Source organism: Tiliqua scincoides, chromosome 15, assembly GCF_035046505.1.
Source record: "Tiliqua scincoides isolate rTilSci1 chromosome 15, rTilSci1.hap2, whole genome shotgun sequence".
Classification (NCBI taxonomy): Eukaryota; Metazoa; Chordata; class Lepidosauria; order Squamata; family Scincidae; genus Tiliqua; species Tiliqua scincoides.
In genome coordinates this window covers 4,448,450-4,470,466 of record NC_089835.1, presented here as the reverse complement: position 1 = coordinate 4,470,466, position 22,017 = coordinate 4,448,450, and the positions used below count along the sequence as shown (strand labels likewise).

Here is a 22,017-nt window from a genome sequence, read left to right as displayed (position 1 = left end):
CGGGGGGGGGGGGGGGACTTGCAGCCTGGGGTCTTGCATATTGCTTCTGCACCTCTGCATGTGTTTCGAGACAGCTGGTCTTGAGCTTCCTCTATCCTTGCCCTTGAGTCAGGCCACCTGGGTACAGCACTTTTGCATGCTGGATGGTTGTGGCGGCTTTCCTCAGAGGTGCTCTCAAGCTGAGAAGCACATTCTCTTCTCCCTCCCTCCCTCCCTTTCCTTCTCTGCCCATCTCTCTGCAGTTGTGGTGGAGGTGGCTGTTTGGCTTGGAGACGGGAACTCTGTGCAGATAGCTCAGAGCCTCCTGCCATGTTGAGAAGCTAGCACCATGTGTTGTGTGCAGACACAGAAACAGACAAGCACCCGGGTTGAGCTGCCAGGGCTTGGGAATCGTGTCAGTTTCCCTCTGTGGGCACAGGGAAGGGTCCCTTGCAGACTTCCTCTCTGCGTGGCTGTCCTTGGCAGCCAAAAAGCTTGTGTCGCCGGCAGCACCAACTGGCTTACTTGTCATAGCCTCTTCCAGAGATCTCTGGCCGCCTCGTGAGAGTGTTGGCGATCTGACACCCCCTTCCCAAATGGCAACTACCGGGGAGAGTGGAGTGGAGGGTGGAGAACGCTTTCCCCCTTCTGATCCAACCAGGGGGGTTCTGCAAAATCTCCCTAGCCAAGCTCTGAGTGTCAAGCAATGCGTGATGCGGAGAACGGCCTCTGTTGGTTGGTGCTGCACAAGGAAGCCGACTCCTGGACTAGTGTCTGTTATCTTTTTTTCTAGGCTGCATGGCTTGCGCAACTTAGTGTGTGCTCTGTTTTTAGACTGGCAGTGGGGTGGGGGGGCAGAATTCACATCTTGGGCTGTGTAAGCCATCAAGGGGGCAGTAGGGAGTTTTGCAGAAGTCCTGTTGGAGTGAGCTTGTCCCAGCAGGACTTGTGCCTGCCTCGCTGTAGTATCTGTTACCTTTTTCAGTTCAGTTTTCAGGCAGACCAGTAAAGGCCCAGACCAGTACCTATTACTGGCCCAGACCAGTACCCAGCAAAGAAAGCAGCTCTTCCCCCACCATTTTCTAGGACAAAGAATGTGAAACTTTTTTTTAATTATTATTTCTGCTGCTTCTCCTGTCTCTTGGGCTGGCTCTCTCTCTCTCTCTCTCTCTCTCTCTCTCTCTCTCTCTCTCTCTCTGGCGATTTCAGTAGCTTCAGGAGTTGAGCTGCTAGAAGTGATCTCTTGCCACGAGGCAATCAGAAGTGCCGTTTTGGGCGTCTTGCAAGACAAAGGACCGAAAAGAAACATGACTTGTAAAAAACACAAAACATTTTAATGGTAACTCTCCATGTCTCTCTTTCCCTGTTTTTATTTTTGTTTTGATACCTGATTTTGTGCTTTTTACTTTAAAATGTTCATAGAAATTAACAGCAGAAATGTATATATCTGTAAAAATAAGGAGAAAAAAAAGTTAGGTTGTTGAGACAGGGAGGACTTCCCTGTCTAGGCTTTTTTTTTTTTTTTCTTTCCCCTTTTCCTTCCCTTTTATTTTGCTGTTTTGTATTTTACCTGATAAGAGGGTTAAAAAAAAATGAAAGAAATAAACATTGTATTTTTTAAGGAAAAAGTTAAGTCTCTCTCATGAAGGGCAGGATTTCCTACAAGAGGAAAGCAAACCGTGGCCAGCTTTGCAGCTGTCCCGCATGTGTCGAGGTAGGGCTGCAAGCATTTAATTCTAGTACAGCTTGGTGCTTGTGAGTGAGACAAAATGGCCGTGGAAGCCTGGCTAGGTCCTTCTGGCTGTTGGGGCAGCCCTGTCCCCATAGTCCTTCAGAACAGATGCTCCTTAGTGCCGCAGCCCGCCCTCGGTAAGGTGCGGGGGTGGGAATGTCGTGGTCTTTGTCGTGATGGCCCCCACTGCCTGCTTTGTTGAGCACGCCCTTTGCCCAGGAGTGGAGCCCAGGTTGGGTACGGGGAAAATGTCCAGACAATGTGAACAAACCCTAGTTTTGTTGCCCTTGCGGAAGCCTGGAGCAGCATCCCCCGCCGCCTCATTGCTTGGGCGGCAGTGCTGCCATTTTGAAGCGGGGTGGGGAGGGGTAAAAAATGGATGTGCTTATTTTTGTGCCTGTTTTAAACGCTGCGTTGGATATTTGTTGGCTTGAAATTTTTTGAGTGTTCCTTGTGTGAGGGTTTGGGGAGGGGGGGGCGTGAGAGGGGAGAATGCCACCTGCGGAGGAAGGCAGGCCATAGTGACAACCCATGGCCGGGCTTTGAATTGTACATTATATGTTTAATAAAAATAACCAGTTTTGTTTTTGATATTCTTCTTGTAAATAAAACATCTTTTAAGTGTGCAATAGGGGTGAGAATGCAAGAGGAGAACTGTCACACCCCCCCCATCCTTTCCAGAAGCTCGTCTTTACCAAGCCTCCAGTGCTGAATTGGGGGTGGGGTGGGGGGTAGTGGGTGAAAACAGCGGCCCTGTTCGGAAGACCTAAAGATGCGTTGGAGAAGGCCTTCTGTGGCTCCTGATGGTGTCTGCCTGGACCGGATCCTGTTTTCAAAGCAAAGGTCCACCATAGCCGTCTCCTTCCCAGCCTGTCCTCCTTCCCTTATTTTTGTATCGTGTACTAATAAAGTGTTCTTGACTTGGTGTGGTCTCTGTTTATAGGAGAGGGAACAGAACTGTATGTGGCTTTGAAAAATTAGGAAGAGCCTGGGTTCTATGTGAGCTTTTCAGTGTGACTTTGGGGCGCAGGATAATCCATTTTCCTTTTAAGAACCGGCTCCCTTGAAAAAGGAGAGCGCAGCAGGGGGATGTTGAAATGTTTGTGAGCCTTGCGGGGGTGAGCTCATCTGCTTCGGTAGGGGTTCCCCCACTTACCCTCTGCGCTCAGATGCGGTGGGTTTTTTTGAACATGCTCAAGGGAACATGCTCTGTTTGAAGAAGCAGCATGCAGGCGGTGGCCAGCCCGAGAAGTAGCGTGAAGGCAGGACTCCAGTGTGAATGAGTGGGCCTCTGTCTCATCAGAGCGAGGGATTTGAGAATGTGACCCTAACTATCTGGTGGGAGGGGGGTTTTCTTCCCAAGGGCCAGACTGTGGTTTCCCTAGGCCTGTCCAGCAAGCGGCAGGCACCCCCCCGCCAGTCCTCTGCTCCCCCCTCGTGTCCTAGTAATAACCAGAGGTTTCTTTGAAACCTTGAGTTTCAAGTTGTCACTTTGGGGCTGGCCATGTGACATTTTTCTGCCTGGAGACCCCAACCACCTCATGTGGGTGCATCTCCATTGGGGAGGGCTGGATGCTGGAAAGGTGGGATTGGAGTCTTGCCCAGGTGCTTTCCTGTTTTGTTTTTTCCATAGTATGGTTTGTAGAGAGAGGAAGGTTAAAAAAAAACACACACACATGTGAAGGTTCAGGGCCTTTTGCCACTGCCCACTGTTAGCTATTCCCTCCAAAGTAGGGCTCCGGCCATCTCAGGCCTGATCCCAGGCCCCCAGTTGCTGGTTGTGTAATAGAGGAGGGGGCTGCACCACACCGCTCTGATGGTCAGTGCTCAGGGCCAATCTCATTGATTTGACTGGTTGGAGAATGTCACAGTGTTTCTCAACCAGAGGTACTTGCAAGTGGTTTCTGGCGTTACACACAGGCAGGACCTTGGTTTGTGGTTACCCAGATATTTGGAAATTCCATCAACCCAAGGGGTGGCTGCAGATGCTTCCTTCAGGGGCAGCAGAATGGTTTGGCACCCACTGCTGCTTGGGTGGTACTTTGCAATGAGCCTTCCAGCCAGGCTTCTTTTTCAGGACTCGGGTGCTGTTTCCGCTGCCCAGGTTTAGCCCGCGGCAAGCAACAGCCTCTCCCTAGTCGCACCAAGCCTCTGTCGAGATTGCAGGCCAACATCTTCCTTGCCTCTGCCATTAAACCCTTTCCCCTTGGACACTTGGTGTGCTTTTCCCAGTGGGTCTTTTGCAGCCATAGGGCCAATGTGATGTCTTGCCCCTTGTGGCATGGGGGGGAGCGGGCAATAAAAGCTCTCCTTGTCTTGTGGTGAGGGCAGCATGTGCCCAAGAATGCAGTTTTATCTGGAAGCCAAGGAGGGGTGGGATGTGATTTTTTTTGGGGGGGGAAATGCCTTTGATCTGTGTAAGAGTACCCCTGGTTGACAGTGCAACTGGTTGGCACCTTCTGAAGCTGCAGTTTGGCCTGTGTTCCTGTAACCTTCCGGCATCTGTGGGCTAAAGGTCTCTCTGGGACGTCCATGTGCTAATCACCCTCTGAGCTTTAGGACTTGCTTGTTGCAGAATGTGACCTTGGGCTCAAAAGAGGGGGGGCCCTCCTTTTTCTGCCATACTCTCCTGTGGCATCCCCATTGTGCCCCAGACCTGCTTGAGGCTCCTGAGTGCTACCCACAGCAGGAATGAACATCAGTTGTCTATGATGTCACCGGTAACTGTGGCAGGCTGTTTTTGGCAAGGGGACTCTTGCAAACTTGGGGAGAAAGGGGGAACTTCAACATGCTCAAAGCATCCCCCCCCCGAATAAAAAATGCCCAGCCCTTGGTTTTCCCCCAGGTTAATCCCAGTCCTCTGCCACTAGTAGTGATTCATCTATACCAGGGGTGCTCACGCTTTTTTGGCTCGAGAGCTACTCTGAAACCCAGCAAGGCCCGGAGATCTACCAGGGGGGAAGGAAGCATCTGACAGACACCCCCTTTAATGTATGGAGCCCCTGCTGGAGTCTAGTCAGTTTCGTCAGCTTTGTTGCTGCCTGCCTGAAGAGCAGCTAAAGTGTCAGTTTCAGTGTCAGTTTAGTGTCAGCTAAATATGTCAGTTTCGTCTAGTCACTAGACAAAACTGACATATTAACAGTTTGGAGAGACGGGGCTCCGCGATCTACTCATTTGCCTCGCGATCTACCGGTAGATCGCGATCCACCTATTGAGCACCCCTGATCTATGCGCTTAGAGCTACTCACCCAGTCAGTCTTTGAAGTGTTGTTGTGCTCACTTCAAGCAGCTTTGCAGCGTGGTTTTTTTTTTTTTACCTCTTTTAAAATCCAACAGTGAAATTTTCTCTTTCCAAGGTGCTCAGCCATGCTGCATCATCTGTTTGTTTTGTTTATTGGGGGGGGGGGGGTTTGCAGTGCAAAATCATCTGATGTACTCCCCGACAAGCCATGAACGCTGCTGTTAGTACAGGTCCAGCGGCCTCCCCCATTTTAAGCAACGGGGGCTTGTGCTTTTGAGACGTGTCGTGATAGATGGGCCCTCATCACGGTTTGTTCCAATGTCCAGCCAGCGCATAGAACCAGAAATGCAGCTGCCTCAAAGCAGGGGGTTGCAGGAGGGCCAAAGCCTGTCTGCCTTCTAGGAAGGAAGCAGACAAGCTAGGAGGGCTGGAGGAGCTGTGCTGGGCCTCCACTTGCAGCCTAATTTTTCACTATTTGTGCGGTGGGGGGGGGTGCTCTGCAGTCATTTGATGGTAGTGTGGGGTGAGCTGCAGTAGGACACATGGCTGGGCCTCCATGAAGTTATGGTCTGATGCTAAAGAGATGGCACAAGGCACTTTTGGGGTCAAGCAGCCCTTTTCCTTTCCCTGCCTGGGAAAGGAGAGGCTGAGGAATGGGAAAAGGGTTCTGCTATCAGCAGAAGGGATTCCAGGGCATAGTGTGGGCACCACCACTGAATATCCATACTCATAAGGCAGTTAACTCTGCATGAGTACCTGGGAGTCAGCCCCGTAAAACCTGGAGGCAGTAACTTCTGCCACTCAGGTCCCACAGCCACGCTCTTCTGTGTGCTTGCTTGAAGGCAAGCCTGGCTTAATGGAAGAGGATGTCCTTCCAGGCACAGGTGAACATGGCCCTTGTTAGGCCGCCTCTGCATAGTGAAAGGCTTCACAAATTCACACACTGCAGTGAGCAACAGGCCCGCCTTTCCCTCCTGCCTTTGGGCTTCCCAGAGGCAGTTGCTGGGCCTGTGTGGGGAAGAGGTGTTTGTCCTGATCCAGGAGGGCTTGTCCAGAGTCTTAAACTTTTAATTTTGTACAGTGAATAACCCTTTGCGCACTGAGTCAGGCATGAACCAGCCAAAAGGCACTGCTTGGCAAACCTCATTGACTCCAGTGGAAGGGAGGCCTTAACTCTCCCTAGAAAAATCAGTGGGCCTTGGCTTGGTTCAGCCAGCCAAAGAACTGATCTCTCTGCAAACAAAAGAGCACTCCGCTGGGCTTGTGGGAGACCAGAACAGTCTGTCCTCTGAGAGCTGGTGCAATATAGGGGCTCAGGGACCGAGTCGCAGCTTAGAACCTCAGTTCCAATCCTCCCTCTCCTGTGAATTCTCACCAGGCCTCTTTAGCCTCAAGTTAATCCCTCAATAGCCTCTTTAGCTTCAAGTCTCTCCATCCACAAAATGGGGGGAGAGTTTAAAACTGGCTTTCCTGACATGGTTTTTGCAAGAATTGAAACCGGATTTATAAATACATGAATTTTTTTTGGCACACTCAGTGCTATACAAATGCTGATGATTTATAAGGGCACAGATGGTTTATTATTAATAATAATAAATAATAACTTTCTTATTAATATTCCTATTAATAGTTCCTATTAAAAGAAATAGTTCCTTCCTAAAATAGTTTAATAGTTCCTATGCTACGGTGACATCGAGGTTAGATTATTGTAACGCGCTTTATGTGGGGCTGCCCCTGAAGACGGTTCGGAAACTGCAATTAGTGCAGAATGCGGCGGCCCGTGTGGTCACTGGAGCTAGGCGGTTTGACTCTGTCAGCCCGCTTCTCCGGGGGCTACATTGGCTGCCCATTCGTTTCCGGGCCCAATTCAAGGTGCTGGTTTTGACCTTTAAAGCCCTATACTGCTCTGGGCCAGGTTATCTTAGAGATCGCCTACTCCCATACAATCCGGCTCGTCCTCTCAGGTCATCAGAGAAGGCCTTTTTACAAGTGCCGCCGCCTAAGGAGGTACGTGGGGCGGCGGCAAGAAATAGGGCCTTCTCAGTAGTGGCACCAACGTTGTGGAACTCCCTTCCCCTTGACTTGAGAATGGCTCCCTCTCTTGAGTCCTTTCGGCGAGGCCTGAAGACCTTGTTGTTTAACCAAGCCTTCTGACGTTCTGGCCTTTTTAACATCTTTTATATATCTTTTAGTTGCTTTTTTACAGGCCCGATTCCTCTAAGAACTGCTGTTTTATGCTCTTTTATTCTGACTCTTCTGACTACTGTTTTTATGGGTTCTGCTAATGTGTTTTTTAATATGTTTTTATCTGTGAAATTATGTTTTAATTTGTTTTATATGTTGTTAGCCGCCCTGGGTCCCTTTTTGGGAGAAGGGCGGGATAAAAATAAAGTTTTATTATTATTATTTATTATTAAAAGGAACTATTAATAATAATAATCCTATTAAATCCTCTTAATCCTATTAAAAGGAATAATAAACCTGTGCACTTACAAATCATAAATGGTTATTATGCTGGTTATTTATATACCGCCTTTCTGGCCATTGGATTGCTCTTTGGACTTATTCAAGGTGGTTCCTTATATTTTATTATATCCAGATGGTTTTATTATGTTTTATTTCAAAGATTGCATAATGGCTGGCTGGAAGGCTTTGCTACTTGTTTGTTTTTAAACTTCTGTTAAGTTCACCTTCCTTCCTTTGCTGTTTCTTTGGCTAACCCAGTTTTTGCCCAACCCACAGGTGCCCACATTTGGTCCCTGTTGCGTATATGCCACATTGGGCAGAAATCTTGTTTGTGTTGCTTATGGTGCTGCAAAAGAGGAAGGGTTGGAGGAGGCATCTTATTCCCTGGCATCGCTCTTGTGTGTCTTTCCGTGCTGCACGGGAGGCAGGCAGTACAGGGAAGGGAAGGCAAAATGCTCAGAGGCTGGAGAAGCCCCTTCTCAGGGCCCAATCCTATCCAATTTTCCAGTGCTGGTGCAGCCGTACCAATGGGGCATGCACTGCATCTTGTGGTGGGGCAACAGTCACAGAGGCCACGTTCAGGTATGGGAGCACTTGTTCCCTAACCTTGGGGCTGCATTGCGGCTGCACCGGTGCTGGAAAATTGGATAGGATTGGACTCTCAGCTGAGAAAATGCTACAAGCATGTGGGGCTTTATTTTCAGTTAGAAACAGACAAACACTGTGCGTGGAATGGATACTGTACTCCCTCTCCTCCCCCATAAGTCTAGAATTGTAGGGAGGTCACCTACTGGAATGTGATTGGCAGGAGCTTCAGCCTGTGGAACTCATTGCCACATGGTAGATGGTTTTAAAGGGCGATTTGACAATTAGAAGCGGTGGTACGAGTAGAAGCAGCACCTGTTGAGTGTCTGCTCCATGCACCCCTTACAGGCTCATGAGACTTTGCAAGGGGTGTGTGGGGTGGAGGGGTAAGCAAGGACCCCAAATTTTTTTCCCAAGGGGTCTGTATGTTGCTTTCCTCTCCACTCTCCTGGGTGCTTCGCAGTGAGCGCCTGGCTGTGGAGCAGTGCTGCTTGGTCAGTTGGCAACCCTGCAGGTGTGCATTGCCCAGGCTTGCATCTCTATGCAGCTCTCCCTTGCCGCCTGCTGCTCCCCACCTAGGGCCGGAACCTTTGTGCCCGCGCCTGTGGTTGCAGGAGGGAGCCCAAAGGAAGGCTAGAGGGCCTTCCCATTGGCTGCCCAGCCGTCCAATCCGCGCGCTCTTCTTCGCGCATCGCAGCCGGCCAATCAGCGCGCAGAGGCGCGCGCGCTGCTTCCCCCGGCCCTGCTCTGCCAGTCGCGTGCAGGGACAGGGGCGCAGGAGACATGCGTTGCGGGGGGCGCGCAGGACACGTGTTGCGGGTTTACGTGTGAACGCGGGGCGGAAAAAAAGATGCGTGTCCTGCTGCGCTGGAGGACGCTCTGGGCTGGCAAGAGCCCCCTCTGCAGGCTCCTGCATGGGGTCAGTTTCCAGGTGGCTGTTTTGCGCGTGTCTCTTTCGCCCTCCCCCCAACAACCGCTTTTCCCTGCAGGGCATCCCTGGCAGCCCCCCATACCCCAAACCCACGTGATCCACCCCCTCCTCTTTCTTTACTCTGGAAGCCCCTTTTTCTGACCTGCTGTGGGGGAGCTGTCACCCTTTACACCCACCTACAGCACCCATGGGTGCTGCCAAGCAGTGCCTGGCTCCACCGCCTCTCTCTTTACCCAGGAAGCCCCCTGTTCTGATCTGCTATGGGGCGGCTATCACCCTTTGCACTCACCTACAGCACCCATGGGTGCTGCCAAGCAGTCTCTGGCTCCACCCCCTTCTCTTTCTTTACCCGGGAAGCCCCCTTTTCTGACCTGCTGTGGGGGGGGGGGCTGTCTACACCCCATACAGCAGTTTTGGGTGCTGCCAAGCAGTGCCTGGCTGGCAGGGGGGAACCAAAAGCCTGGAGCCAGGGGGACCGGGGGTTTTCCTGGGAAGTTTAAGCTCCACACCTGGGAGAAAGAGATTTTGAGCTGGATGTTAGATCTGTCAAGCAAAGAACAGCCAAAGGGGCTCAGGGCACATAAAGTACCCAGGAGCTGGCTTGAGCTGTGGGCTGCCACCTGGGCACCTGAGTGGCCTGCAGTCCACAGACAACATCACTGATTAATTAGTGCTGCCCATCTGTGCCATGATCAGTGCATTGAGTGGCAGGTGGCAGAAAAAACTTGGGGGCCCAATCCTATCCAACTCTCCAGCCCTGGGGTGAGGGAACAAACATTCCTTTACCTTGAAGAGGCAACCACGATGGTCCCTCCACCACAGGGTACAGCACACGTCCCGTAGGCACGGTTGCATTAATATAGGAAAGTCGGATAGACTTGGTCCCTGGGCGACCCTTTACCCGCACCTCCCTCCAGCCCACACCACACTGATCTGTTTCCCCACCTTAGTCTTGCTCTCACTTGCGCAGACCCTTGGAGTTTAAAGGAACTAGGGGAGTGACATGGATCTCTGTTGCCTGCCTGCGTCTTGGGGAGGTGGGCCATGGTGATCTGCTTCCCTACCTCTTCAGTCCCCTCTACCCACTTGAGTCCTTCCCTGCTTGCTTGGATCCTCTCTCTCTCACCACGGTTTAACGTCCACCTCCTTTACCCCGCTTTGTCTTGTCTCTTAGGCAGGCGCTATCCCCTCCCATGTCGCCGAGCGTTTGGCATTGTACGACAAACTGAAAGCCGCCAAAGAAGAAGCGAGAGCCGAGCGAGCGCACAGAGGAAGCCAGCCCATCCGAATCTCCCTGCCTGGCGGCAGATCCGTGGATGGGGAGGCCTGGAAGACCACACCGTACCAGGTGGCTTGGCAGATCAGGTGGATTCCACGTCCATTCTATGCCTGCTCTCCACATCTAGTTTCCTTCCCAGTACTTTGAGCAAAGGGGCAACTTTGAGGCGGGGGTGTAAAGTTGCTGCTTGCAGACTGGTCTCCTGGCCTGCAGGCTTGAAAGAAGTCCCAGGGAGGTGGGTAATTTGGGGCTTTTAAGGCGTCTGAAAATCCCCTGAGGATTAGTAGGATTTTCTGCCCCATTGGGTGATTTTTTTTTGCAAGCGGTATCTAATCTGGTTCTCTCTCAACTTTCCCCCCTGCTGTTCCAGCCAGAGTCTGGCCAAGGGAGTGGTGGTGGCCCGAGTGAACGGGAACCTCCATGACCTGGATCGCCCATTGGAGGGAGATGCCAGCTTGGAGTTCTTGGATTTTGAGTCACGGGATGGACGAGCGGTGAGTATCGGGGACTGTTGCATCAAGAAGATATCTCTTTACCCAGCCAATCTCAGTAGGGTGTCAACGTAAGGGGGGAACCAGGTTGTTCCTTGCCTTGGAGAACCGCTAGGGTCTCCCTGCTCCTTTCATGTTGCCTGATGCCCCAATCTGGCCTATGGGGCCTGCCTTGGGAGGCACTTGGAGTGGAAATGGAAAAGGTGCGAAAGAGAGCGACTAAGATGATTACTGGGCTGGGGCACCTTCCTTATGAGGAAAGGCTACGGCGTTTGGGCCTCTTCAGCCTAGAAAAGAGACGCCTGAGGGGGGACATGATTGAGACATACAAAATTATGCAGGGGATGGACAGAGTGGATAGGGAGATGCTCTTTACACTCTCACATGACACCAGAACCAGGTGACATCCAATAAAATTGAGTGTTGGGAGAGTTAGGACAGACAAAAGAAAATATTTCTTTACTCAGCGTGTGGTCAGTCTGTGGAACTCCTTGCCACAGGATATGGTGACGGCATCTGGCCTGGACGCCTTTAAAAGGGGATTGGACAAGTTTCTGGAGGAAAAATCCATTACGGGTTACAAGCCATGATGTGTATGCGCAACCTCCTGATTTTAGAAATGGGCTATGCCAGATGCAAAGGAGGGCACCAGGATAAGGTCTCTTGTTATCTGGTGTGCTCCCTGGGGCATTTGGTGGGCCACTGTGAGATACAGGAAGCTGGACTAGATGGGCCTATGGCTTGATCCAGTGGGGCTGTTCTTATGTTCTTAACTACAATTCCCAGGAAGCCTTGCAGGTCTCTTGTTATCTGGTGTGCTCCCTGGGGCATTGGGTGGGCCGCTGTGAGATCCAGGAAGCTGGACTAGATGGGCCTATGGCCTGATCTAGTGGGGCTGTTCTTATGTTCTTATGTTATGTAGTGCCAGCCTACCTCACTGCTTCTCTCTCCCCCAGCTCTTCTGGCACTCTAGTGCCCACATTCTGGGAGGCGCGGCGGAGCTCTTCTACGGGGCCCTCCTCTGCCACGGGCCCAGTACAGACGACGGGTTCTTCTACGACATGTACCTGGATGAGCAGAGGTGAGCCGGAAGCGAGAGGATAGCCCTGGATGTTTGTTCGCTGCCTGTGAGGGCCCCACAGGCCTGGAGATTTGGGTGGTTTGCATTGACTTCTGCTGAAATATGGGTAGTAGTTCTCCGGCGTCTCAGGCAGGAGTCTTCTCTAGGGCTGCCTGGGATCTGGACCTCCCACGTGCAGGCAGGTTCTCTAGCCTTGAGCTGTGCCCATTCTGGGGGGGGGGGAGCCTGTTAGCTTCTGTTAGCCTCCGTCAGCCCACTGCTGTAGTGGTGTTTTGGGAGTAGTTGCATTTTTTGGGGTGCAAAAAGAAAGGCAGGGCAAAAAACAAGTTGGCAAAATGCCCCTGTTCAACCGTCGTATGTGCACAACCAGCACAGGGGTCCCTGAAAGACAGCCCCTGGGTCAGATCTGGCCCCCCAGCGCATCCTAAGTGACCCACTGAGCCTGGTGACATTAAGTGCACCCCCACTCCTTCCTCTCTTCTCCCCATGTTGCCTCGCGCCGTCCCCCTTCCATCTCCCACTGGATGCAGCCGTGGCTGGGCTGAGTCACTCTCACCCAGAGGTCAGCTGACAGTGCAGCAGCCCCCCTGAGAGGTCAGCTGACAGTGCAGCAGCCCCCTGCGTCTGCAGCCAAGGGATTGTCATTCAAGATGGTTCTGCCCTGTGGGCTGGACATGTTGTACTCCAAGTGTCCACTGGGTGTCCTCGCTGCTCAAACAATGGTCCTCGCACCAGCTGATGTCTGTTGGCCGCGCTGGTGGCTAAACTGTGGGTTTGACCTGCAGAACACGTGTGAAACATACGTGTGCTCACCCTGTGCTAGGAGTGGTTTTTAACCGGGATATTTCAACCTTGAAAATGGTTGTGAAAGGTTCCTGTCGGCCGAATGCAAACCCAACTCCGGTTGTCTCAGGTTCCCTTTGAAGGGTGATGACGTGTTCAGGTGAAAAGGAAACCACCAATGGGATATGCAGCTTGATTCTCTGGCTCTTCTTCTGGTGTTCAGAGAACAGAGAAGGAATGGCAGTGGGCCCTCCTTCTCAGTGGATTTGAATATCCGCAGACGCTTAGCCTGCGGGCGGAAGACCTCGGAGATCACCTGGATGTAACTGAAAGTGGGTTTCAGTCATGTCCAGGAGGCCTTCTGAGATGTGGGGAGGTCATGTCCTACCTTCCCATGGCCTCAGAAGATCTCTCGGAAGCTTCTAAAAAACACTTACGGTTGGCTGGCACCCGCCCCCCGTCCCGCAGATTTCACAATCCACTGAATTCTGTATCTGTAGGAGTCCTGGAACGGATCCCCCACGGATACAAAGGGGCTTCTGTACACCAGGATGATGAATACTTATATAGCGCTTTTGAATAAAAAGTTGATCGCAAAGCTGTTTACTTAGCAAAGCAAAGCAATAAATTGTTCCCTGTCCCCAAAGGGCTCAAAGCCTGTTTCTCTTCTCTCCTCAGGACTGTGTTGGGTAACGACCTGCCAGCTTTAGAGGAGCTTTGCAAGAGGATTATTCAAGAGAAACATCCCTTTGAGAGGCTGGAAGTATCCCGAGAAGGCCTAGTGGAACTCTTTAAGGTGTGGGAATCCTTCTCTCCTGGTCCGCACTTTCTCCCCCATCAGAGGTGTCTCTCGAGGGGGACCCTGGTACTTTTGACCATAGATCACCTGTTGTCTGTCAACAGAGAGAAGCCATGGATGGGGTTATTCAGTTTGATGTAAGAGGTTCTGCCTTTTGGCTGGATCTAGAGAAGGAATGACAGGAGTAGTCATCAGAAGGAATGATGAGGAGTAGTCTGAAGAATGCGGAAGATGGAGGGAATTCTTGGGAAGGGGGTGCTTGTGTTAGAACAGACTATATTAATTTGTCTTGATGTTTCAGTTTGGAATGAGAAACAGGCCATAAGTATGCATAATGTCCTGGGATAAAAGCAGTTTATGAAACAGTATCCATGGGGGATCTGTTTCAAAAAAAATCCCACGGGTACCAATGTCCATGGATAATGGAATCTGTAGTGTGAGCCTCACAGGACCATCACAGATGTGACCAGAAGACGCTTTCAGTTCACCCCAGTGTCTAGAAGTGCTTTCTGGACGTGTCTGGGAGGTCCTATGAGGCCCTCCAACTGTGGGAGAGGGCCCCCCCCTTGGTACACAACGGCTCTCAGGTTTGGCCTGGCATGGTGGAACTGGGAAAGGTCCTTCTCTGTCTGACACCCAAGAACCAGGCCATATAGATGGATGTTAAGAACATAAGAACAGGCCCACTGGATCAGGCCATAGGCCCATCTAGTTCAGCTTCCTGTATCTCACAGCAGCCCACCAAATGCCCAGGGAGCACACCAGATAACAAGAAGACCTCCAAGGCCTCCTGGGAATTGTAGTTTAAGAACATAAGAACAGCCCCACTGGATCAGGCCATAGGCCCATCCAGTCCAGCTTCCTGTATCTCACAGCAGCCCACCAAATGCCCCAGGGAGCACACCAGATAACAAGAGACCTCATCCTGGTGCCCTCCCTTGCATCGTTCTCTGATTGGGCAAAAAGCCACAAGCCATGTGTGAGCCCTGGGAGTGGCTGCAGGTCCCAGTCTGAAGGTGTTTGGGGCATTTGAAATTCCAACGCCCGACAGCAGGTTGTTCCAGAAGGGAGCAGTGAGACAAATTCTTGGGGAGGGAGCCATTCATCACTGGACTCCACGTTTCAGCAGCAGTGAATCCAAGGTGCTGGGGAAACACCCCCCAAGGACTGGGGCCATTTGGCCCTGGCTTGTGGGCTTCCCCAAGGCTACTGGGTAGCCACTCGGGGGGGGGGGTTGCTGGTGGCAAAGGCACACTCAGGGAGGTGTTCTAGTTCAGGACCATCTGAGCATCAGTGGTTTGCTTAAATGTCCGGAGCTATCTAGTTGCAACATCCAGGAGCAGAGCACTCCCCATAGTCTTGCACAAAGGTTTGCAGGGACCAGCCGTGAAGCAGGAGCCCAGCCCAAAATTCAGACAACCGCACAGATTCGGTGTCATTGCTGAATCTCTCCCGCTTCCTCCCTTGTCACTCTCTTGTTGTCTTTCCAGCATAACAGATTCAAGCTGCAGGTCATCAACCAGAAGATTCACTCTCCGACCGCCACTGTATACAGGTGAGAAGAGGGGCCCCTGAAACCTGGCCTTCCTTGGGCCGGGGTGGGTCAGAGGGCAAGAAAGGATGCCCAGGTGTTGGGAGGGAGGCCTTGGAGAAGGGACTGCCTCTCTTGGTGTCTCTGCCTCACTTTGAGGTGGCAGCCCATTGTCACGGTTTTGGCCCTGGTTTGAGGCGGACTGGGGGAGGAAGGAAGGCAGGCATCAGATAAACACACACACACAAACACACACAATGGACCAGCAGGAGAATCAGGTCAAGAGAGAGGCCTCCACATAGTTCGGAAGCATGGTGTTGCAATGCCTCATCTGCAGGAACTTTCAGGCATGTGGGTATAAAGGAGACCCCAGCGTTGGGCTTGTGGAGTATGGGAGGGGATTGGCTCTGCTCTCTGAGCAGCGATTTTCTTTCTGGCTCTGCCCCCACCCTGATCTTAACCCTGATGGTTGGACATGCCCGATCTCGTCTGATCTCGGAAGCTAAGCAGGGTCAGGCCTGGTTAGTACTTGGATGGGAGACCGCCTGGGAATACCAGGTGCTGTAGGCTTCTACCATGATCTGGGAAGCTAAGCAGGGTCAGGCCTGGTTAGTACTTGGATGGGAGACCGCCTGGGAATACCGGGTGCTGTAGGCTTATACCATGATCTGGGAAGCTAAGCAGGGGCAGGCCTGGTTAGTACTGGGATGGGAGACCGCCTGGGAATACCGGGCGCTGTAGGCTTATACCATGATCTGGGAAACTAAGCAGGGTCAGGCCTGGTTAGTACTTGGATGGGAGACCGCCTGGGAATACCGGGTGCTGTAGGCTTATACCATAGTCTTTCGAGACTGAAGGTTGCCAACCATTTGGTTGGACATCAGGATCCTTGTAAGAACTGAGCTGCCACGATCCAGACTCCTGCTAACTCAGGACAACCTGGAGTGGCTCACAAGAGTTTGGGGCAGAGAAAGGGTGTCCCCCCCGGCTACCCTAAAGCCACTACCAGGGACCAACCCCAGAACCAGACATGCTGAGCTGAGCCTTGGCCTCTCCCTGCAAGCAGCTCTTCCACAACCTGGAGCCCTCCCACCCCCTCTTGTGACCACCATCCCCTTCTGTGTCCTTCATCAGGTGCGGGACCCTCATTGACCTTTGCCGAGGCCCCCATGTCCGACACACAGGGCAGATCAGGGCCCTGAAGCTGCTAAAGGTAAGTGCTGGCGGCCCCTCCGCATGGGACATCTGTTGGCCCACGGTGTGAAGCTGCATCAGTGCTGTGGCAAAACAGGGACAGAGCTGGTTTTCCAGCCATGAAAGAGCGGAAGAAGGGAAGCCTTGTAGAGGCTGATAAAATGGCATCTATAGATGGTGATAAAGTAGCATCCAGGCAGTAAGTTCGATCAGAAGACCGAACCTGGGCCTTGCTGCTAGCGGTACAGTTTGGGGCCAAGGCTCCCTTTGGGGGCTGAACTTGTGCAGAAATTCTCTATAAAACCTGCACTGTATTGCTGGGTGGAGGAGACCCCAGCTTTCAATTGCGATCTTATCTGATCTTGGAAGCTAAGCAGGGTCAGGCCTGGTTAGGACTTGGATGGGAGACCGCTTGGGAATACCGGGTGCTGTAGGCTTATACCATGATCTGGGAAGCTAAGCAGGGTCAGGCCTGGTTAGTACTTGGATGGGAGACCGCCCGGGAATACCAGGTGCTGTAGGCTTCTACCATGATCTGGGAAGCTAAGCAGGGTCAGGCCTGGTTAGTACTTGGATGGGAGACCGCCTGGGAATACCGGGTGCTGTAGGCTTCTACCATGATCTGGGAAGCTAAGCAGGGTCAGGCCTGGTTAGTACTTGGATGGGAGACCGCCTGGGAATACCGGGTGCTGTAGGCTTATACCATGATCTCGGAAGCTAAGCAGGGTCAGGCCTGGTTAGTACTTGGATGGGAGACCGCCTGGAAATACCGGGTGCTGTAGGCTTATACCATAGTCTTTTGAGACTGAAGGTTCCCACCATTGCTGGGTGCCTTTGACAAGACTAGAGTAGATGAGCTTCGCGTGAGGCCCCCTAGACGCAGGGCCCGTTTGGCTTTAAGCCAGCCCTTCCTCCCCTTAGGAAACGGCTCTGTCTTCTCCTGCCCAGGTTATGTGGCCCTGATGCTGAATTCCACACCATATTTTCCTTGGCAGAACGCCTCGTCCTACTGGCAAGGCGACCCTTCCCTGGAGGCCCTGCAGCGCGTCTATGGCATTGCCTTCCCCAGCCCTGGGCAGCTGGCTGCCTGGGAGGAGGCCCGGGCAGAGGCTGCGCAGCGCGACCATCGTCGGATTGGCAAGGTAGGAGGCAGCCATGCGGGGAGGTTATGTGACGGGGCATCGCGTACCGTGCAATGGAAAAATAACCTCCGACCTGTCATTTGGCACACAAAGCGCCCGCCGCCTCTCTCATGGGTGCACACGCCCATCTCCTGCAGGGAGGGAGGGAGGGCTTGAGGGCAGTGCGGTCATGGTGCCTGTCTTGGATCCGTGGCACACACGCTGCAGTCTTTGCCATTTTGTTGTCAGCCAATCCCGCTGCTTCCAGATCAGCCCTAAAGTGCAGTTCCCAAACTGAACTTTCCCGTCCCCAGAGGGCCGACATATTCCCTCTGCTGCAGAGACCTCTTAGTGACCCAGGAGTCAAGGCAGAAAGGAGCTGAGCCCTGGCCGGCTGGAGGCTGCTGGCGCTGGTGGCTGTTGAGACAGCCTGTGTCTTTGGTCTCCTGGAGATCCTCTCTTTGCCTCCAACATGAAGAGACGCTCATGTTCCTTCTTGCTCTGTCGGTGTGGCAGACACCAGTGGACAACAGGGGTCCTGGTTTCCCCCAAACTGGAGCTCTTCCACCCGCTCCCTGCTGCAAGCCCTCCAAGAACCTGCTTCCAGCATTGGTCACTGATGTTTCTCTTTGTCCCTCCCCAGGACCAAGAGCTCTTCTTCTTCCATGAGCTGAGCCCGGGCAGCTGCTTCTTCCTCCCCAAAGGGGCCCACATCTATGCCACCCTCATGGACTTCATCAAGGTGAGCCATCCTGGGTCCTGCTCTCTGCTCTGCCTGAAGCGTGGACCCCCCCTTAGCAAGCACCTTTCTTGGTGGCCCGAGAAACTCCCTCCCTGGGGAAATTCCACAAGCACCTCTCTTTCCAAAACCCCTTCCCCCTGCTTCTCAAAGCTTTCAAGAGGTTTTAGAGTGCAGATTTCAGCGGGCCCTGCGTTCTCGGCATCCATGGATTTGACGCGGCGTCTTACAGTAGCGTTAAGGAGGTCTTCTGAGGCACGGGGAGGTTGTGGTTTGTCAGTAGTCCTCCTGCCCCCCCCCCCCCGGCAGACTTCACTATCTGTGCAATTCTGGCCTGGTCTGTCTGGCCTGGATGCCTTTAAAAGGGGATTGGACAAGTTTCTGGAGGAAAAATCCATTACGGGTTACAAGCCATGATGTGTATGTGCAACCTCCTGATTTTAGAAATGGGCTACGTCAGATGCAAGGGAAGGCACCAGGATGCAGGTCTCTTGTTATCTGGTGTGCTCCCTGGGGCATTTGGTGGGCCGCTGTGAGATACAGGAAGCTGGACTAGATGGGCCTATGGTCTGATCCAGCGGGGCTGTTCTTATGTTCTTAACTACAATTCCCAGGAAGCCTTGCAGGTCTCTTGTTATCTGGTGTGCTCCCTGGGGCACTTGGTGGGCCGCTGTGAGATACAGGAAGCTGGACTAGATGGGCCTATGGCCTGATCCAGTGGGGCTGTTCTTATCTTCTTAACTACAATTCCCAGGAAGCCTTGCAGGTCTCTTGTTGTCTGGTGTGCTCCCTGGGGCATTTGGTGGGCCGCTGTGAGATCCAGGAAGCTGGACTAGATGGGCCTATGGCCTGATCCAGTGGGGCTGTTCTTATGTTCTTATGTTCAATTCAGTATTCACAGGGAGCCCTGAAATGGACCCCATGTGGACACCAAAGGCCCACTGTATAAAGTGGAGCTTAGACAAAAGAAATCCTTGACTCCGTGTTCCCCCCACCTAACCAGTTCGCCTCTGCACCTTCTCCCGCCCCCCCCCCCAGAGCGAGTATCTGAAACGCGGCTTTTCCGAAGTCATCACCCCCAACGTCTACAACGCGAAGTTGTGGGAGGTCTCTGGCCATTGGCAGCACTACGAGGCCAACATGTTCTCCTTCCGGGTTGAAAACGAGACGTTCGCCCTCAAGCCCATGAACTGTCCCGGCCACTGGTGAGCTGACGGAAACGTTTATTGGCCTTGCCCTGAAAGCGTGTGGGTTGGCCTTGACGGGCAAAAGAAATTCCCCCCCCTTCCATGTGAATTAGAATGTCTGTGGAACTCGCGGCTGCAGTAACGGCCACCCGTTTTAAGAGTTGAAGAAAGTTAGGCACTCGATGAGGTGCTGTTAAACATGAGAGCTAAGTAGAGCTTCCATATTCAGATGCACTCTACCAGAAACTTGGTTAAGGGCTGCTGGTGGGCTTCCCGGGGACATCTGGCTCCTGAGTCCAATTTAGGCAAACGGTTTTCTCGTTACGGACTCGTTACTTCCTTGCACCATCAGTGTAAACGCAGCTCTGGTTGTGTCTGTTTAGTCGCCCCCTCTCTGTCTCTCCTTGCGCAGCCTCATGTTTGGCCACCGCCCCCGTTCCTGGCGGGAGCTGCCCCTGCGGCTGGCCGACTTTGGGGTCCTGCACCGGAACGAGCCCTCGGGGTCCCTGACGGGGCTGACACGCATGCGTCGTTTCCAGCAGGACGACGCTCACATCTTCTGTTCCATGGACCAGGTGAAGTCACAGTCGGGATAAGGGGATGGATGTCTGCGTGGCTGCCCTGGGAAGTTACTCTTTCCATAAATTAAGATTCTGTGCCAAACTTCTCCTCCTCTATACTGTTTTTTGCCCCCCGCCCTGCCCAGCTGGAAGGAGAGATTGGGGGCTGCCTGGACTTCCTGCAAGCCGTCTATTCGGTCCTGGGTTTCACACTACGCTTCTGCCTCTCCACCCGCCCTGAGAAGTTTCTCGGCGACCCTCCCCTCTGGGACCAGGCGGAACAGGTGAGAGTGCCGTGGGCCGAGCTGCGGTGTCTGCCCCACTTCTCTCATGACCAGGCTATTTTCTCCCTTGATGCTCAAGAGTTGGCGGGGCAGAGATTCCCTCAATAATAAATAATAAAATAATAAAACTTTGTTTATATCCCGCCCTTCTCCCCAAAGGGACCCAGGGCGGCTAACAACATATAAAAGAGATTAAAACATAATTTCACAAACAGATAAAAACATATTAAAAACACATTAGCAGAACCCATAAAAACAGTAGTCAGATAAAAGTCAGAATAAAAGAGCATAAAACAGCAGAGGAATCAGACCTGTAAAAAGTAACTAAAAGATGTATAAAAGATGTTAAAAAGGCCATGAAGTCAGAAGGCTTGGTTAAACAACAAGGTCTTCAGGCCTCGCCGAAAAGTCTCAAGAGGGAGCCATTCTCAAGTCAAGGGGAAGGGAGTTCCACAACGTTGGTGCCACTACTGAGAAGGCCCTGTTTCTTGCCGCCACCCCATGTACCTCCTTAGGTGGCAGCACTTGTAGAAAGGCCTTAAGACCCTGTTCTCTTTCTGTTCTGCTCCTTTTTGTGGGGTAAGTACGTCTGCCTTTCCTTTGGCATCTCTGGAGATTGCACCAAAACCTGGCCTCTCGGTCCTTCTGTCCTGAAACAGCCACCATGGTGGGGGGGGGGGGGGTTGGCATTCTTAGAGACAGGAGGCCTGGCTGGGTAACTCAATCTGTCACTTGCCTTCCAGCTCCTGGAGAGAAGCCTGCAAGACTTTGGCCAGCCCTGGGAGCTGAACCCTGGGGACGGAGCCTTCTACGGACCCAAGGTGAGCGCCCTGCCTCTCGGGATCTTGGATTGCCTTCCATCTGAAAGTGCTGGGTCAGAGTCCATCCCCATGGCACCCTAGAGCTTGCCCCCTTTTGTCCCAATCTGTATTCCCTGCCAGTCACTTGGGTGTCCCATCACTAAGGGTGTATGAAAACAGTGCAATTGTTTTGAAAAAAAATTTTTTGAATTAAAATGCAATGTGTTTTTTTATATTTTGTTGCTTGATTTAAATTAATGTCCAGAGAGTTGAGATGCCCAACGTATGCAAAGATATTACAGAAAACCATATGCAATACAATCCTTATTTTTAATCACTTATCGGCCATACCAAAGCACCTCTTCCCCATCGCCATCTCAGACCGAACGTACCTGAAGCAAAACTGCTCCTTGTTCTCCAGAGCCTTTTCATTCCAGACTCTCAAAGAGAGTCTGGTCCAACAAGAAGCTGATGGAACATACCAAGATCCAGGTCTACAGAGCTTGCGTCCTGAGCACACTTCTGTACTGCAGCGAGTCATGGACTCTTCGCTCACAACAGGAGAGGAAACTGAACGCTTTCCACATGCGCTGCCTCCGACGCATCCTCGGCATCACCTGGCAGGACAAAGTTCCAAACAACACAGTCCTGGAACGTGCTGGAATCCCTAGCATGTATGCACTGCTGAAACAGAGACGCCTGCGTTGGCTCGGTCATGTCGTGAGAATGGATGATGGGCGGATCCCAAAGGATCTCCTCTATGGAGAACTCGTGCAAGGAAAGCGCCCTACAGGTAGACCACAGCTGCGATACAAGGACATCTGCAAGAGGGATCTGAAGGCCTTAGGAGTGGACCTCAACAGGTGGGAAACCCTGGCCTCTGAGCGGCCCGCTTGGAGGCAGGCTGTGCAGCATGGCCTTTCCCGGTTTGAAGAGACACTTGGCCAACAGTCAGAGGCAAAGAAGGAAGGCCCATAGCCAGGGAGACAGACCAGGGACAGACTGCACTTGCTCCCAGTGTGGAAGGGATTGTCACTCCTGAATCGACCTTTTCAGCCACACTAGACGCTGTTCCAGAACCACCTTTCAGAGCGCGATACCAGAGTCTTTCGAGGCTGAAGGTTGCCAACAACTGTTTCTTGATTGCTGGCTCCGGACACCATTCGGGAGAGATCCTGGCTAACTAGGCTGGAAGAGGCTGTGGACTAGGCTAGGTGAACTAACAATCAGACTA

The 22,017-nt window shown here is 52.4% G+C and overlaps 1 protein-coding gene across 3 annotated transcripts in view; it reads left to right on the top strand.

Annotated features, from left to right (window-relative positions):
* The first annotated feature begins 22 nt into the window (after positions 1–22).
* Positions 23–22,017, top strand: part of TARS2 (threonyl-tRNA synthetase 2, mitochondrial) — a 31,582-nt gene continuing 9,587 nt past the window's right edge. The window contains exons 1-13 of one of the 3 annotated variants that reach the window (XM_066610300.1): positions 23–1,318; positions 10,109–10,299; positions 10,584–10,707; positions 11,661–11,785; positions 13,247–13,364; positions 14,858–14,922; positions 16,033–16,111; positions 17,088–17,234; positions 17,857–17,955; positions 18,991–19,157; positions 19,552–19,714; positions 19,846–19,983; positions 20,727–20,804. In XM_066610300.1, the coding sequence (XP_066466397.1) occupies positions 1,316–1,318; positions 10,109–10,299; positions 10,584–10,707; positions 11,661–11,785; positions 13,247–13,364; positions 14,858–14,922; positions 16,033–16,111; positions 17,088–17,234; positions 17,857–17,955; positions 18,991–19,157; positions 19,552–19,714; positions 19,846–19,983; positions 20,727–20,804 (1,497 nt within the window). In that variant the 5' untranslated portion in view covers positions 23–1,315. Of the gene's footprint in view, positions 1,319–8,725; positions 8,935–10,108; positions 10,300–10,583; positions 10,708–11,660; positions 11,786–13,246; positions 13,365–14,857; positions 14,923–16,032; positions 16,112–17,087; positions 17,235–17,856; positions 17,956–18,990; positions 19,158–19,551; positions 19,715–19,845; positions 19,984–20,726; positions 20,805–22,017 lie in introns of those variants that run through there. The other 2 variants (XM_066610299.1, XM_066610298.1) reach the window with 2 other exon arrangements.